Consider the following 13,906-nt stretch of genomic DNA (forward strand, 5'->3'; position numbering starts at 1 on the left):
TAGAAAAACGATTCTTTTCCTACATTATTTCATTTTATTTCTTTTCGCTTTATCCACTTTTCTCAGTTATATCCACTCTGATGTAATATACTCTCGTTCAGTACATATATATATATCTCTATATCACAGACTTATCGTCTTATATATATTTATATATAATTATATGTATATAAAATAGGTTCATTTATATACAAATATATAAAATTATATATAAAATACTTTTTCCCGGGTAATAATTATGTTTGGTAAAAACGGGCTGAAAATTTGTATAAAGAAACATAACTTTGTAATTTTATAAGATATAAGACAAAATTAATAATAAAAAAAAATTAATTTGTTTGAATTTTCAATTTCGTTTATTAAAATTCAACTTTTAATACTTTTAATATCCTAAGAGCGGTAGTTCGACTTTATTTCTAGATTGTCTTAAGCTGTTAATACGGCCTTCTAATTGTTTCGTGACTTCTTAAGACTGACTTAAGATGGTCTTGAATATAAGATCTGACTATGAACCGGCCCTAGAGTCATAGATTTATCAGAGAAGCGCGATCGACTTAAGCCGGAATCAAACTACGCATTGAAAATTAGATTGAAGATTGAAATTTAACCAATGAGAAAACAAAAGAATTTTAATTCCTATTGTTTTGATTGGTTAAATTTTAATTTCTCAATCTTAAATGCATAGTCTGATTCTGATCTTATGTCGCAAAAGTACTAAAAAGTATTAGAAAAAGTATTAAAAATGGCGTTTGCAAGACGGATTATGAAGGCCATCAATTATTCATTAATTCTGCTAGATATCAATCATAAAACTTTTTTCCTAGAATAAAAAGTGAAAAATTTCTCCATTAACTTCAATGGTTAAAATTTTCACTTTTCATTCTAGAGATAAAGTTTCATGATTGATACCTGAACAGCAAATGCGATTCCAATGTCAGTTCCATAAAACCATCGATTAAGTTAATCGGAGTTGGTAGGACCGGCCCATAATCAATGCGAGATCGTCCAACTGACTATATTTTTTACAATTTTCGATTATAATTGGCTTTAAAATTTATGTGCAGTAGTTCTTATAATCTAGATATCATATTTCATGTGTTCTAGATATCATATTTATATATATATCATTTATATACTAGTCTGAAGATACGGTCAACGCGATGCTACAAACGCTTTGAAGTGTTTTTTAATTGATCAATTTGTAAAATTCTTTCTTTTGATTGGTCGGAACAAACTTAAGATATATATTTCTGTCCTGCTCAGTAACTTTTCTTCTTTTTGTGCATGTGCCAAAAGAGGATAGAAGAGGACAGAAATACATCTTCTGTCACTCAATCTTGCTAACAGCTCAACATCCGTATTCCCCCTCCATTAGTATAAGTTGATCACACGCGTCATTTGTGTCTCCGGGAAGGCACACTTTGTAAGGTTAGCATAACAAATTTTCTAACCTTTACAAACGTCAATTTTAAAGGCGAGAGCAATGTCATGCACAACGCATAATGCATTACACTAATTCTACAATGAATCGGTAATCAGTAGTCCTAAATCTTATCGGTGAAGTTGATCAATAGCCAACTTATACGACTAAGACTGATTGACCAACTTCGATTAAGACTAAAACTTCCAATTACCGACTCATTGTAGAATCAGCATTATACATAAGAAAACGATCAATTGAAATCTTTTATTTTCCCTTCCATGAAGTAAAAAATTTGAATTGATTAAACGGGGAGCACAGACTTTCGCATAATACAAAATATATACAGTGCAAATATATACAATACATACAATGCATAAGAAAATGTACCAATTAAATTCCTTCGTTTCCTTCTTTTCCATAAAGTAAAGAACTCTGATTGGTTAAATTTCTTGTGCCTTATATGTTATGCGTTATGCAAGACTCTGTGCTCCCCGCTTTAATTTTCTTATGCTTTATACAAAGGTCTATGTTCAATCATTCAAATTTGAGAATTAAGTAAACATTTACTTATTTTTGCAGATTCTATTAGCAAAACACAAGCTTAATGCAAACATCACAGATACAGTGTGTTACTTAATTACAGTTAATTAATTTTCTGCTGAAATTTTTTGATATACTATTAACACTTATAGTGTTTTCTCTTGAGATACTAAGTGTAACCTCGCGCTATACCAGTTGCGTGTAAGTACTGCATCAGTGCTGCACTACACAAGTGTATATACACCATGGTGTACACTACTTCATGCTATCGTATTTAATTTTGCTGCCGATTGACTTCCATTTTCAAATTTTTAACTAGCTCTTTGAAATTGTGTAACAAAATGCTTGGTGCATAAAATTTGCACTACATTATAGCCACAGAAACACGTGGCATTACACTGAATGAATTCGCCTACCACCAACTACGAAAACATGCTACACTGTTCAAGTGTTGCACTAGTGGGCGATAGTGCAGCCAAGAGAAAACGCTATTAAAGAATTTATTGGGTCTTTTTTTATGATTGTTTTTACATACTTTATTAAAGCATAATATATTTAAAGTAAAACAGATTTTGAGATGCATTTTTTATTTTAATTAAAAACTTTGGAAAGTGTATGAATAAAATCAAAATTCTTAAACCGTCCACTTCATGCATCTTGTGTCAAGATGAGTACCTAAACATTTAACACAACAATATCTAGCGCCACAAGGTATGCATATATAATTACTAGGGAAACCACACACTGCACAGAAATGTCTCTCAGGTAAACGAGAGGGTGGTGCTTGAGCACTAGCGTAGTTTGGTGGATTAGGATTTACATTGAGATCTTCTTCAACCAGCTGAGCAAAAGTCTTGCGAAAACGTTGCTTGTAATATTCTGCAGAACGGGTTTTCTTCTTTCTACTGTTACTTCTATTGTCCAGGGTCTCTTGGAATTTTGGTATTTTCTTGCTCATAACTATAACAAGAAAAAAATTTTCTAACACATGATGTTTCGAAAAGAAACAAACATTTTTATGGTATATACCCAAGTCTGCATGTGGATCATCATGAAAATTGTCTTGCTCCAATGCTTCCAGTGCTTTTTTTTGCCTACGTTTACGTGCAGCCTCATCAAGAATCCTCTTTTGACTCGCGTCTTTTATTCTACCGGATTCTCGAGACATTTTTCAAGTTTATAAAATATTATACACCTCAAAAAGCTTTTGTTGTTTTTTTTATACACCTTTCTCTGCCAATGGGAATGATATTTGATCCATTAAATCATCTACTTTAGCTTGCAAAGTTTCCAGTATGTCAGCAGATATGAATAGATGTTTCTCATCCAGATCTTGAATTATGAACTTTCTTCCTAGTGCAGATGTTTCGTCCAAATGTAGAAGAAACTGTTTCATAGCTGCATCACTAAACACATACAATTTTGTTCGAATGTTTAATATTTTTTATTATAAATATATATAGATACCATGTCGAAAAGAAAAGGAGTTTCTCTTGATGAGAAACGTATGAGAATGTTGCAAATATTTTATGAGAAGAAAGAATTTTTCACACTGAAGGAACTCGAAAAGATCGCGCCAAAGGAGAAGAACATCGTAGTACAAGCTGTCAAAGATGTGTTACAAGCTTTAGTGGACGATGGTTTGGTACGATCTGAAAAAATTGGTACTTCCACATATTTCTGGAGATTCCCAGGGTAATATTGCAAGACAATTGTATAGCTACATATACTCCATAAAGAAAAAAAATGAGATATTCAAGAAATAATATTTTACAGAGAAAATATTACTACAACAGAATACAGAATAGCTGATACAAGCAAAAAGCTAGTAGAAGTAGAATTTAAACTGGAGAAACTGAAAGAAGAAATACAGAAAGAGAAGGTACATATTTAGAGGTCTGTTTGGTAATTCCTAACGACTGTAACTGTAACAATACAGTTAAGAGTTACAGAAAAGGCCCCTAAATTTGTTAAATTTTAATTCTATTCTTGTTCATTTAAAATATTTCATATATTATACAGGAACTGAAGAATGATGATACAGAAGAAAAGAGAAAGCTATTGGAAGAAATAGAACAGCTAAAGAAAGAAGAACAAGAGATAAAGAAACAAATTGCAAAATTCAATAGTGTCGATCCAGAAGCAATTGCAGAAATAGATAAAAAAGCACAGGTACAATCAAACTCAATATATGTTTTATATATAACATATATTAGATATATTTTATCAAATATAATAGATTTCTTAACTTTATTTTTTTATTAACATCTTATTCTTTTTGTAGTAATAAAAGACTTTTTGAGTATCGTTTCTATCTATTCTGTCACAGTATGCATGATATATAATATTAAATTTCAATGAAATTATTAAGGAAGCTACATTGTTGATGTCGCTACAATTATTGCTTTTTTTGTTATATTTGTTTAGAAATACAAAGATGGGACTAATATATGGACGGACAACATTTTTTCTATACAAAGCTGGTGCAAGAATAGATTTTGCATTTCAGAGCAAGAGCTTAATAAACAATTTAACATTCCCGAGGACTTAGACTACAAAGAATGAATTTGATTGTTGATTCACGCAACTGGTTGTCAATAAATTGAATAAATTATTTTTTCTACAAACACACGTACCATTCAACCAAAATGCCCTTTGTTACATTTACCATGTCTTGCAATTATCTTTATTTTTTAAATGAGTCAAGTTTACCGGTGTTTTTCGTCGTAAAGCAATTAGTTTCGTATGTTTTTTCGAAAATTTTTATCATGAATTCGTCCCGAATGATACGAAATAACAGAATGACAACTTCAGCTACGTTCGACAACACCACTAAAACAATCGACTCGGATGATGTTTCTGAACATGCTTTGATTGAATACAATGTTGCCAAATGCCTTTACCAACTTCCCCTAGAAAAGCTTCGATTCTCCTTAAATCTCCTTTGGCTATGTTCAGAGAATCGATTGCGTAGCTTGAAAATTACAAAAGTGAACAAATTCATTAGACAATGACCAATTAAATTTATGAAATTCTGGTCAATTTGTTCACTTTTGCAATTTTCACCTCATTTCGAGATACACAATGGCTGCATTCAGCGGACTCAACTGTTGAGTTCGCTGAATGCGCTCAATAGACCTTCAGGAGATCAATTCTGTATTTTCAAAGGTGAAAATTACAAAAGTGAACAAATTTACTAGATGTTGACCAATGAAATTATTAGTATTCTAATTCTAAATACGCTCACTTTTGTAATTTTCATCTCGTTTCAAGCTACAGAATCGATCCTCAGATTCCCCAGATTCCCCATTGTGCAATTCAGAATATCGAAATAATAAATTGTATATCTCGAAATGAAGTGAAAATTACAAAAGTGAACAAATTCACTAGAATATTCATAATTTCATTGATTAACATCTAGTGAATTTGCTTTCTTTTGTAATTTTCACTTCATTTTAAGATATACAATCAACTCCTTGATGAAAATTATAAAAGTGAATTCACAGATTCACTCGAATATTCATAATGAAGTGCATAATTTTTTGGGGATTTCAAGCAACGCGATAGACTTCTTGAGTTTCCAGTTTTTTGTTCTAGATGGCGCTGAATTGATTATTTCGATCTTTTCTCGTCAATTTTTGTGATAACCGTGTCGTCGTTTCCATTCAATCCGTTTATCTGTTTTGCGTATAATGATGTCAGATAATTCTCTTACCTAAATATTATATAAATTCAACTTGACATAAATTCAGCCATAAAAATCTTCAAAAAAAATTGAGGTTTGTTTTGCTATTGTTTAATATGTGTGACTGACATTTGAGAACATCTTTGACATGGTTGTCATTACTACTTTTTATACAAATATTGTTTTTTAAAAATAAAATAATGCCAGTTATATGTAAATAGGATTATTAATTTTTCGACTGAAGTTTATACTATTCATGAAAACTGATAAAATGCTTTTTATGGTTTCAATTTATCAATTCTATTTCCTAAATTGTTTACTCAGAAAAACAAAAATGGCTGCTGTTCCTTTGATGTTGGTGGAAGAGGATGTTGAACGGGGTGGCAAGGAGCAATCCGAACATGACATACAAGATGACTTTGCTTACAGGAATAACGTGCATAATGCAGATATCAAGATACGAATGGGTAATGTATAACATTGGAGAAATTCAAAATTATATAGACATATGTTACTGTAAAATATTCATAACATTAAAATATCTACTTGTAAACTATATTTATGATATCACAACTAGTTTCATTTATAATAAATATATGAATTTCATATTTAATGCTCATTCTAATTATGAATTGAATTTATCTAGGTTTCTTACGGAAAGTTTATGGTTTGTTGAGTATTCAGATCTTGATGACTGTTGCATTAGCTTCAATATTTGTGATCAGCTCAACTGTAAAGTTATATGTGCAAGAGAAGTAAGACATCTTCTTGTATATTTAATTCATATTAACTAATAACCATACAACGCGTTCTCTTTATACATATCACAATTATTGCGAATAATATTTCCGAAGCCTCAGTGTCGAACTGGCTAAGACACTCTTCCTCGAAAGTTGAGAGGTCTCAAGTTCGAATCTTGACTGAGGTAATATTTTTTGCAATAAGTTTTTTACTTTCTATCTGTTTTAATTTAAGGGGGGTTATTAGTGTTTCAGGCCCAATTCCACAACTCACTTTAACTTACGTTAACTTTTAACCAAAGTTCAACTTGTTTCTCATTTATTCTAGAATTGGAAAGAAACAATGAATAAGTTGAATCTTGGTTAAGAGTTAATCGTGAGTTGTGGAACCTCAATGATTATGTTGAAATTGAAAGTTTTTTGGCTCTCAATCATATCTGAAAAAATTAATTTAATACAAGTATATATAATTATTTGGAACATCTAACTTTGACCATTCTTGGTTTTCTTTATTGCATTTGATGTATTAACTAATAGAAATGTTATTAATTAGAATACATGATATAATATGGCTCAAATAATGAAAATAAAATAAATTATGTTAAGAAGGGCTACGAGCCAAAGTAACCAAATATAATGTTCGTAATAAAAACAAACATTTAATAAAAGTAAAAATAAAAATATAAATATGCATTAAACTAACATTTCGACTCGGGTCATTCTCAAAGTTAAAAGAATAATATATAAAAACGGTTAATTATAAATAAATTAAACAAGAACAACTACTTTAGAAATATGATGGCGAGAAATGATGATAAAAAAGAAGAAATTTGAATATTCAGACCCTTACTTTATTTCTATATTCATTCTATCTTCCTATCATACAATCTCTTTCCCCCTCTTAGTTTCCTTTTCCTTTTTCCTTTTCTTTTTTTATCCTCTTCATCTCCTTAGTTCATTTCCTACAGGTTGTTATTTTCATTACTCTCTGGCTGATAATAAACAGTGGTCTTTATCGCAGTACTACTTCAGCTTTTTTAATTGTATTATATTTTACTTTTTTGACATACTCTTATCATATGACATCACAATTTCATTATTGGACTACACAAACACAAATTACAAATTTAAGGTATTAGTGTTATAGAAGAAGCTGATATCGATCACTTTGTTTTTAGACAATATTTCTTAAACAAAAAGTAAAAGTAAAACTTTAAATACATAAATACAAACTAAAAAAATCTTTTATCAGATAATATAGCAGTTTTTATAATACTCTTTGTTATTTTGCAATAATTAATTTTTTCGTAAGATAAACAAAAATGAGATTCTAACAAAATGGGCTCCAAAACTGACACAGTAGGCAATAATGCTACGTATTCCTATTTTTTTTTTTTTTTACAGGAATTATCTGTATAAAGTACCTACAAGTGAATGTATATAAGATATTCCAGAATCTTTTCACTTCGTTATAAAACATTGTTATTGAATTATATGCATATTTATTTTATGCTGTTCTGTAAGACGCAAATATTATATAACGTGAATTTTTCAAGAGTTTTTTCATGATTGTCTTCAGTTTCAATAAAGCTATTTGACACTATAAAGCAATATTATAAAAATTAAATTAACTCATGATCTGTTTTACAGGTGGCATATACGCTGCACTCCAATTTTAAATTTAAAATCATATTATGAAAAAATTAAAAGAAAAAATAATATAAATGAAACTGATTGAGGAAATTACATTTAAAATGATGTAACACTATCGATAATATAGTTACTATTATTTGAACTATGCAATTTGCAAAAAAAAATTGTAAGAATTTTGTTTTCGCATTTGTAGAATTTGCTGATTTGGTATAGAAACGAGCCACAAATACACGAATTTTAAGTTTATACTTCTTTAATTAGCTAAACAAATTATAATTTTATTAGTATTAATAAAGTACAATAGCTGGTTTCTGAGAAATAAAAGGATGTCATTTTAGGAGACTTATGTCAATATCGGCGACTTTTCTCTACGTTTTAAATTTCACATGTTTTACTTTTATTGTATTCAGACTTATTATATTACTATTATTCATGCTTTATATTTATTGAATTCTATTTTACTTATATACAGTATATATTACCGATTCAGATTTATATTACTATTATTTATACAATTTATTTTACAAATCTTCAATCTTTATTTTTTGATCATTTCAATCTTTATACTATTTACTAATTTTTTTTTGCTGTTAACTATATTTATTGTATATTTTGAAAATTTACAGTTCACTTTTATATTTATAGAATTCAGTTTAATCTCTTATTAATTATTTATTTAGGGGTTTATTAATTATTGGCGGACGTAATGGCATTATCAGTAATATTTTTATATTTTGCGCCATTATCAATAATATATTTATACTCAATATATTTTTTGATATCAAATCATGATGCAAATCCAGGATACTTCAGTGATAATTCTAGGAATAAAGGCTTGAATATCCAAATTTCTTCTTTTCTATCGAATTTCTACAAGTAGTCCTTGTTTAATTTATTTTATAATTAACCGTTTTTATATATTATTCTTTTAACTTTGAGAATGACTCGATCGAAGTCGAAATGTTAGTTTAATTAAGCATATTTGTATTTTTATTTTTATTTTTATTAAATGTTTGTTTTTATTACGTATATTATATTTTATTACTTTGGCTCGTAGCCTTCTTAATATAATTTATGTTATTAATTAGTTATTAATTTGTTATTTAGCGCATGGACCATAGGTTTAGCGTTTTTCCTGACAATGGCAATCTTAATTGCTCTGATGATAAAAAGGAAAGATCATCCTGCCAATCTGATTCTTCTAAGCGCATTTGTAAGTACAAAAAAGTAGACGATTATTATTTGTTGTATGTGACATTAATAAGAATTTGTTTCGGAAATTGCAGACGCTGGTGCAGGCGTACACTGTCGGAGTTGTGGTGTCCATGTACGATACCACAGTAGTCTTGGAAGCTCTGTTTATAACATTAACTGTTTTACTCGGCTTGACAGCTTACACTTTCCAAACCAAGCGAGATTTCTCATTTCTGGGATTCGGGTGAGGCTGACTCTTTCTTGGCCAAATTATTTTTCATTACGTACTTCTGATGTGCCACTTTGCGCTCATAACGTTCTTCAAATAATTTCATCTTTGTTGTTTATTGGGTATAAGTATTAAATAAAGACGAATATTCGCGTACATTGTAAATATCAAATTTGTACTTAAAATGAAATGGATGTACATTTAATATTTAATGAAAGTGAAAAAGAAGTTCTAACGTAGTCAAATGCAGTGATAAAGAACAGATCTTATAATTTTTATGTCGTACTAAATACAGCAGATATAAAAATTACTTATTATTATATATAAATTAATTATTATCGATCTAGTAAATAAAATATGTAAGTCTATTTTTATATTTAGTTCTACAATCATTCATTTTTCTCATTGTTTTACAGATTGTTTATTGGACTCTGGTGCCTCTTACTTGGAGGTCTAATGCAAATCTTTATTCAGAGCACCACACTGGAATTGGTGATAAGCATCGGAGGTGCACTATTGTTCTGCTTGTTCATAGTTTTTGATACGCAACTTATAATGCACACTCTCTCGCCTGAGGAATATATCTTGGCAACGATTAATATCTATCTGGATATAATCAATTTGTTCTTACATATACTACGAGCGCTCGCTGTTTCGAGGCAGTAAACAGTATTACTACGTTCATTTTGAAACGTTGGAACGCGCAGAACAGGTTATTCTATAAATCTTTTATCATGTAACATAATGCAAATTCCAAATCTATGTAATAAGCTTCTATTTTTATTCAAGTAGTTTTAGCTCTTGGAATATAATTTAAGGTGCTGTTTTTAGTATTGAACATAAGGAATTATTTATGAATGTAAAGAGATAAATATGAAAGTTTTCGTTTTTCATATTTTTTATTGTGACACGCAAAAATATATCAAAATTATGACGTTTCCATGGCGGCCGTTACATCCTCTGTGTATTTGCCCTTGTCCTTACCCAACGCAGCCAGCCTGCCCTTGCTTCGCCTATCAATAATTTTTTTACGGTCTTTGTCCATTTTTAACTTAACAATAACCGTCTGAAACAATAATATATAAGTTAAATTTTAATATGACGAAATTTGTGAGGACAAAAAGAAATGTGCAACAATATGATCAGAGCCAACCTTTCTGCATTAATTAGACTAAGCAAAACTCTTTAACAAATATGCAGGAAAACCCTGTACACAGTTACAAAGTCAAGCTATTTATCTAATTCTATGTGAATGGATTTGGAATAGTTCATCACGAATATAAAAGCAACGAAAGATCCTGTTCTGTAATATATCATACTATTCTTACCTTGGAAGGATCAATGCCAACATATACATTAGCACTGTTTGCCTTTTCACGTTGAATTCGTTCAATATATATCACGAACTTTTTCCTGTACACTTGAACGACTTTTCCTACTTGTTGACCCTTGTAGTGGCCACGTACTACCTTTAAAAAATATCACATATATATAATATATGCTTGGATTTCATTCACTCAAAGTATCCAAGATTTACATTAGTAAACATTGACTTAATATATATTGGCAGTTGCTCTGTCTATTGTTTTCCTTTTCTTTAACCCTGATTTATAAGTGTAATAAGTCCTTAGCCTTTTGCTTCAAATTCTAAACTACGATGTATTTTCTAACAAAAGTATTTTCAGTAGCAAAAAGTATTTTCAGCGCTGCCTCAAATCGTAATCCTTAAGTTTTAAGCAAGCTGGTCAGATTTCGACTATAAAATTTAAAGCTTAGAGCAAAAGATTAAAATGTATTATATCCATTGTAAATTGGGGGCTTAATGGAGATAGAAAAAGGAAGGTAATAAATATAAATATCAACATTATCAAGTAAATGGTCAATTCTGTAACTCTTCTTTAACGACAATTCACTATGTATTGTTATATAGATATATATGTAAAAAAAACTACAATGACAACATAAGGATAACAAATTGTCACTAAGAATTATATAATGGAATATAGAATTATATATCTTGAATAGCACTGGTTTAATTCCTAAAAAAATTCTTTCAAGATATAAGCATTTTCCAAAATTTTTATCATAAAGATAGAGCAACCCTACATTCTATACACATTATGTTTATATATTATGTAAGTTATGCTTGTATACTAAGCTTGCTATGCATGTATACACACATTGCAATATTTATATAATTAAAACATATATGTTTACATACTTCAATACTAATATTTAAATATCTTGGTATACAGTATCTTAATATATACTATTGCGAGCACAGTAATTTTAAATATACAACATGAGAGAGACACTGTTCCTATAATGAATGGGGAAATGAATCTGAAGAATAGTTGGTGAATTAGGATTGAAATCAAAATCAGTGAATTGATAAAGTTGATCAGTTTCTAAGTATTTGTAATCGATTCTTATATTTATGACACGATTGTCTTAAGTACAGTTTTAAGATGTCATCAATCAGAGAGCCATATGTATATTAGCGTCTTAAGACATTATTTATGATAGTCTTAAAATAAAAACGGCCCATGAATACTAACCTAAGGCCTAGTTGCATCAAAGTTACTTTAAGCAAGACTTAAATTTCTCTCATTTTAAAGTTGAAAAAAAGACAGAGATGAAGAATTTTAAGCCTCACTTCATCAATCAAAGTTCTTAACTTTCTAATCTCTAATCAAGTTGATGCATTTGGGCCTAAGACTACTAATTATCGATTCATTGTAGAATTAGAGAGAAGTAAACAGATTTTCGAAGCAACAATGGAGACTCACCTGTACTTCGTCATCTTTGCGGATTGGCATCGATCGTACATTGTACTTTTGTCGTAATTCCTTGGATAGTGGCGCGGACATGAGTCGTCGTCTAATGTGAGAAGGTGCTGTGAAGTGCCTCTTTCTATTCTTCCTGCGCGAGGAAGATACCAGACGATTGTACTTCATCCTCGTAAACTCTGTAACGAAAAATACAAAATAGTTATTATAATATCGACTTTAAATTTGTTCGCAAAACTAATGCGTGCGATATTGATTTTAATAACGGTTTATATATACACAAAAGTCAAATGGAAGTCGCTTTGCAACGTGATGTCAGGTTATATCCGATAATACTGCCAAAATCGATCGACTTTCCATATGCGCGGAAAATAAGGTCAGGATGCATAAATAACGACTTGATGGATTTTCATTTACGTAAAATATCGATTCGTTTCTTTTCATTTTAGCTAGATTCCGCACGATTGATATCCGTCACACTCACCGACAACAGTTCAATGCAGTCTCATCAACCGGAAGAATAATATGGAATAATATTAGGCGAAACGTGAGATGCGCAACAGCGCAATGCGTCGCACAACAGCCAATCATCTCCCGCCATATGTATATCACTTCCGGAAATGAACATTGACTGCGTTCAGCAGAACGTTTATTTTGCAACTGTTGGAAATTTTCTTCCAACGCTAATTGATTATGCTTTTAGAGCAAGAGGAATGGTCCTATCTCAGCAGAGAATCATAAAAGATTGCAAAACTTTTTTTCTCTGGTCAATTTAAGTTCTCCATTCTTCATTCTTTTTAAAATGAGGACTACCCCCACTGCTCAAATTTTTGACAATGCTTGGTCTAGAGATACTATTGGTCTGTTTTCTGTTCCATTAGACTGCACTAGCACTCTTTTTCTCAGTGGCCTAGTTTCCACCGAGGCTTTAAACCGGATCAGAATGTAAGAATCAACCAACTCGAGCATTCCTCTGTCGTTCGATTGTAACCAATGACGCATTCTCTATTCCGCAGTCCTTTTCCGCACCATGTGATTTCACTTTAAGGACCGTGGTATACAAAAAAAGCAATAAAACATAAGCAATAAAGGAATTATCACAGCAGAGTCCGATCATACATAAGCAATCCAACATGTTGATCTCCTTATTACTTATGAAGTAAGACATAAGTAATAAGTTTTTTGTGTGCCACGGCCTTAATAGATTTCAACCTATCAGAAAGCATGTACTTTGATAAATGATACATATAGGTTGAGATATAAAAGCGCATACTTTCGAAATTTATGTATTTTCAACAAATACTTACAAGTAAATTAACATGATGAATAATTTACATTCATATTCATGATATATAAGGGAGCAATGGTTTTTTAATATAGATAAAATCGTTTAATGATCGACGGCGATGTAGAAATATACGATACAAATATTCTACAAAATTAATCTTGTGATATAAAAGATATGCACGGTAGTTTTAGTGAAGGAAAGAAATCTGCTTTTCAATGAATCATTGTAACATAATATTTATACTAGATTACAGGTCCTTAATATTTAAACATTTTATCAGAATTCTATGTACACAAAACTCTGAATAGTTTTATATAATATATAATATATATATATAAAATTATTCGAAATTATATATATATATA

General features: G+C 30.2%; 5 protein-coding genes across 5 annotated transcripts; 2 read left to right on the top strand and 3 right to left on the bottom strand.

Annotated features, from left to right (window-relative positions):
• Nucleotides 1-2,548: 2,548 nt before the first annotated feature.
• LOC108688080 (zinc finger HIT domain-containing protein 1) lies at nucleotides 2,549-3,147 on the bottom strand. Its single transcript, XM_018194177.1, has 2 exons — nucleotides 2,993-3,147; nucleotides 2,549-2,923 (listed from the first exon to the last, which is right to left on the bottom strand). Exons 1-2 carry the CDS (start codon nucleotides 3,129-3,131, stop codon nucleotides 2,598-2,600), a joined length of 465 nt encoding a protein of 154 aa, XP_018049666.1. The 5' UTR covers nucleotides 3,132-3,147; the 3' UTR covers nucleotides 2,549-2,597.
• On the top strand, nucleotides 2,610-4,571 carry LOC108688082 (meiotic nuclear division protein 1 homolog). Its single transcript, XM_018194179.1, has 5 exons — nucleotides 2,610-2,674; nucleotides 3,427-3,658; nucleotides 3,740-3,845; nucleotides 3,986-4,135; nucleotides 4,391-4,571. Exons 2-5 carry the CDS (start codon nucleotides 3,432-3,434, stop codon nucleotides 4,526-4,528), a joined length of 621 nt encoding a protein of 206 aa, XP_018049668.1. The 5' UTR covers nucleotides 2,610-2,674; nucleotides 3,427-3,431; the 3' UTR covers nucleotides 4,529-4,571.
• On the bottom strand, nucleotides 3,159-4,808 carry LOC108688081 (general transcription factor IIH subunit 5). The gene is made up of 2 exons (XM_018194178.1): nucleotides 4,600-4,808; nucleotides 3,159-3,369 (listed from the first exon to the last, which is right to left on the bottom strand). The coding sequence occupies exons 1-2, from the start codon at nucleotides 4,632-4,634 to the stop codon at nucleotides 3,183-3,185; spliced, it is 222 nt and encodes a 73-aa protein (XP_018049667.1). The 5' UTR covers nucleotides 4,635-4,808; the 3' UTR covers nucleotides 3,159-3,182.
• A 785-nt stretch (nucleotides 4,809-5,593) lies between these two features.
• LOC108688145 (protein lifeguard 4-like) lies at nucleotides 5,594-10,404 on the top strand. Its single transcript, XM_018194282.1, has 6 exons — nucleotides 5,594-5,742; nucleotides 5,973-6,115; nucleotides 6,295-6,403; nucleotides 9,149-9,254; nucleotides 9,328-9,479; nucleotides 9,881-10,404. Exons 2-6 carry the CDS (start codon nucleotides 5,983-5,985, stop codon nucleotides 10,128-10,130), a joined length of 750 nt encoding a protein of 249 aa, XP_018049771.1. The 5' UTR covers nucleotides 5,594-5,742; nucleotides 5,973-5,982; the 3' UTR covers nucleotides 10,131-10,404.
• On the bottom strand, nucleotides 10,345-12,822 carry LOC108688146 (60S ribosomal protein L26). The gene is made up of 4 exons (XM_018194283.1): nucleotides 12,738-12,822; nucleotides 12,254-12,432; nucleotides 10,793-10,933; nucleotides 10,345-10,530 (listed from the first exon to the last, which is right to left on the bottom strand). Exons 2-4 carry the CDS (start codon nucleotides 12,419-12,421, stop codon nucleotides 10,393-10,395), a joined length of 447 nt encoding a protein of 148 aa, XP_018049772.1. The 5' UTR covers nucleotides 12,422-12,432; nucleotides 12,738-12,822; the 3' UTR covers nucleotides 10,345-10,392.
• Between the last annotated feature and the right edge of the window lie 1,084 nt (nucleotides 12,823-13,906).

Source organism: Atta colombica, unplaced genomic scaffold, assembly GCF_001594045.1.
Source record: "Atta colombica isolate Treedump-2 unplaced genomic scaffold, Acol1.0 scaffold225, whole genome shotgun sequence".
Taxonomy (NCBI): domain Eukaryota; kingdom Metazoa; phylum Arthropoda; class Insecta; order Hymenoptera; family Formicidae; genus Atta; species Atta colombica.

What these genes read in the sequence shown, in the direction of transcription:
- LOC108688146 (XM_018194283.1), bottom strand. Translation starts at nt 12,421, where the DNA reads ATGAAGTACAATCGTCTGGTATCTTCCTCGCGCAGGAAGAATAGAAAG. An exon ending in GCAAAGATGACGAAGTACAG is followed by an intron (nt 10,934 to 12,253) that starts GTGAGTCTCCAT and finishes TATTTTTTAAAG; the next exon opens with GTAGTACGTGGCCACTACAA. An exon ending in TTGGCATTGATCCTTCCAAG is followed by an intron (nt 10,531 to 10,792) that starts GTAAGAATAGTA and finishes TTATTGTTTCAG; the next exon opens with ACGGTTATTGTTAAGTTAAA.
- LOC108688145 (XM_018194282.1), top strand. Translation starts at nt 5,983, where the DNA reads ATGGCTGCTGTTCCTTTGATGTTGGTGGAAGAGGATGTTGAACGGGGT. An exon ending in AGATATCAAGATACGAATGG is followed by an intron (nt 6,116 to 6,294) that starts GTAATGTATAAC and finishes GAATTTATCTAG; the next exon opens with GTTTCTTACGGAAAGTTTAT. An exon ending in AAGTTATATGTGCAAGAGAA is followed by an intron (nt 6,404 to 9,148) that starts GTAAGACATCTT and finishes TTTGTTATTTAG; the next exon opens with CGCATGGACCATAGGTTTAG.
- LOC108688080 (XM_018194177.1), bottom strand. Translation starts at nt 3,131, where the DNA reads ATGTCTCGAGAATCCGGTAGAATAAAAGACGCGAGTCAAAAGAGGATT. An exon ending in TGATCCACATGCAGACTTGG is followed by an intron (nt 2,924 to 2,992) that starts GTATATACCATA and finishes TTCTTGTTATAG; the next exon opens with TTATGAGCAAGAAAATACCA.
- LOC108688081 (XM_018194178.1), bottom strand. Translation starts at nt 4,634, where the DNA reads ATGGTAAATGTAACAAAGGGCATTTTGGTTGAATG. An exon ending in AAGGGCATTTTGGTTGAATG is followed by an intron (nt 3,370 to 4,599) that starts GTACGTGTGTTT and finishes GTATGTGTTTAG; the next exon opens with TGATGCAGCTATGAAACAGT.
- LOC108688082 (XM_018194179.1), top strand. Translation starts at nt 3,432, where the DNA reads ATGTCGAAAAGAAAAGGAGTTTCTCTTGATGAGAAACGTATGAGAATG. An exon ending in AAGAAATACAGAAAGAGAAG is followed by an intron (nt 3,846 to 3,985) that starts GTACATATTTAG and finishes TATATTATACAG; the next exon opens with GAACTGAAGAATGATGATAC. An exon ending in AAATAGATAAAAAAGCACAG is followed by an intron (nt 4,136 to 4,390) that starts GTACAATCAAAC and finishes ATATTTGTTTAG; the next exon opens with AAATACAAAGATGGGACTAA.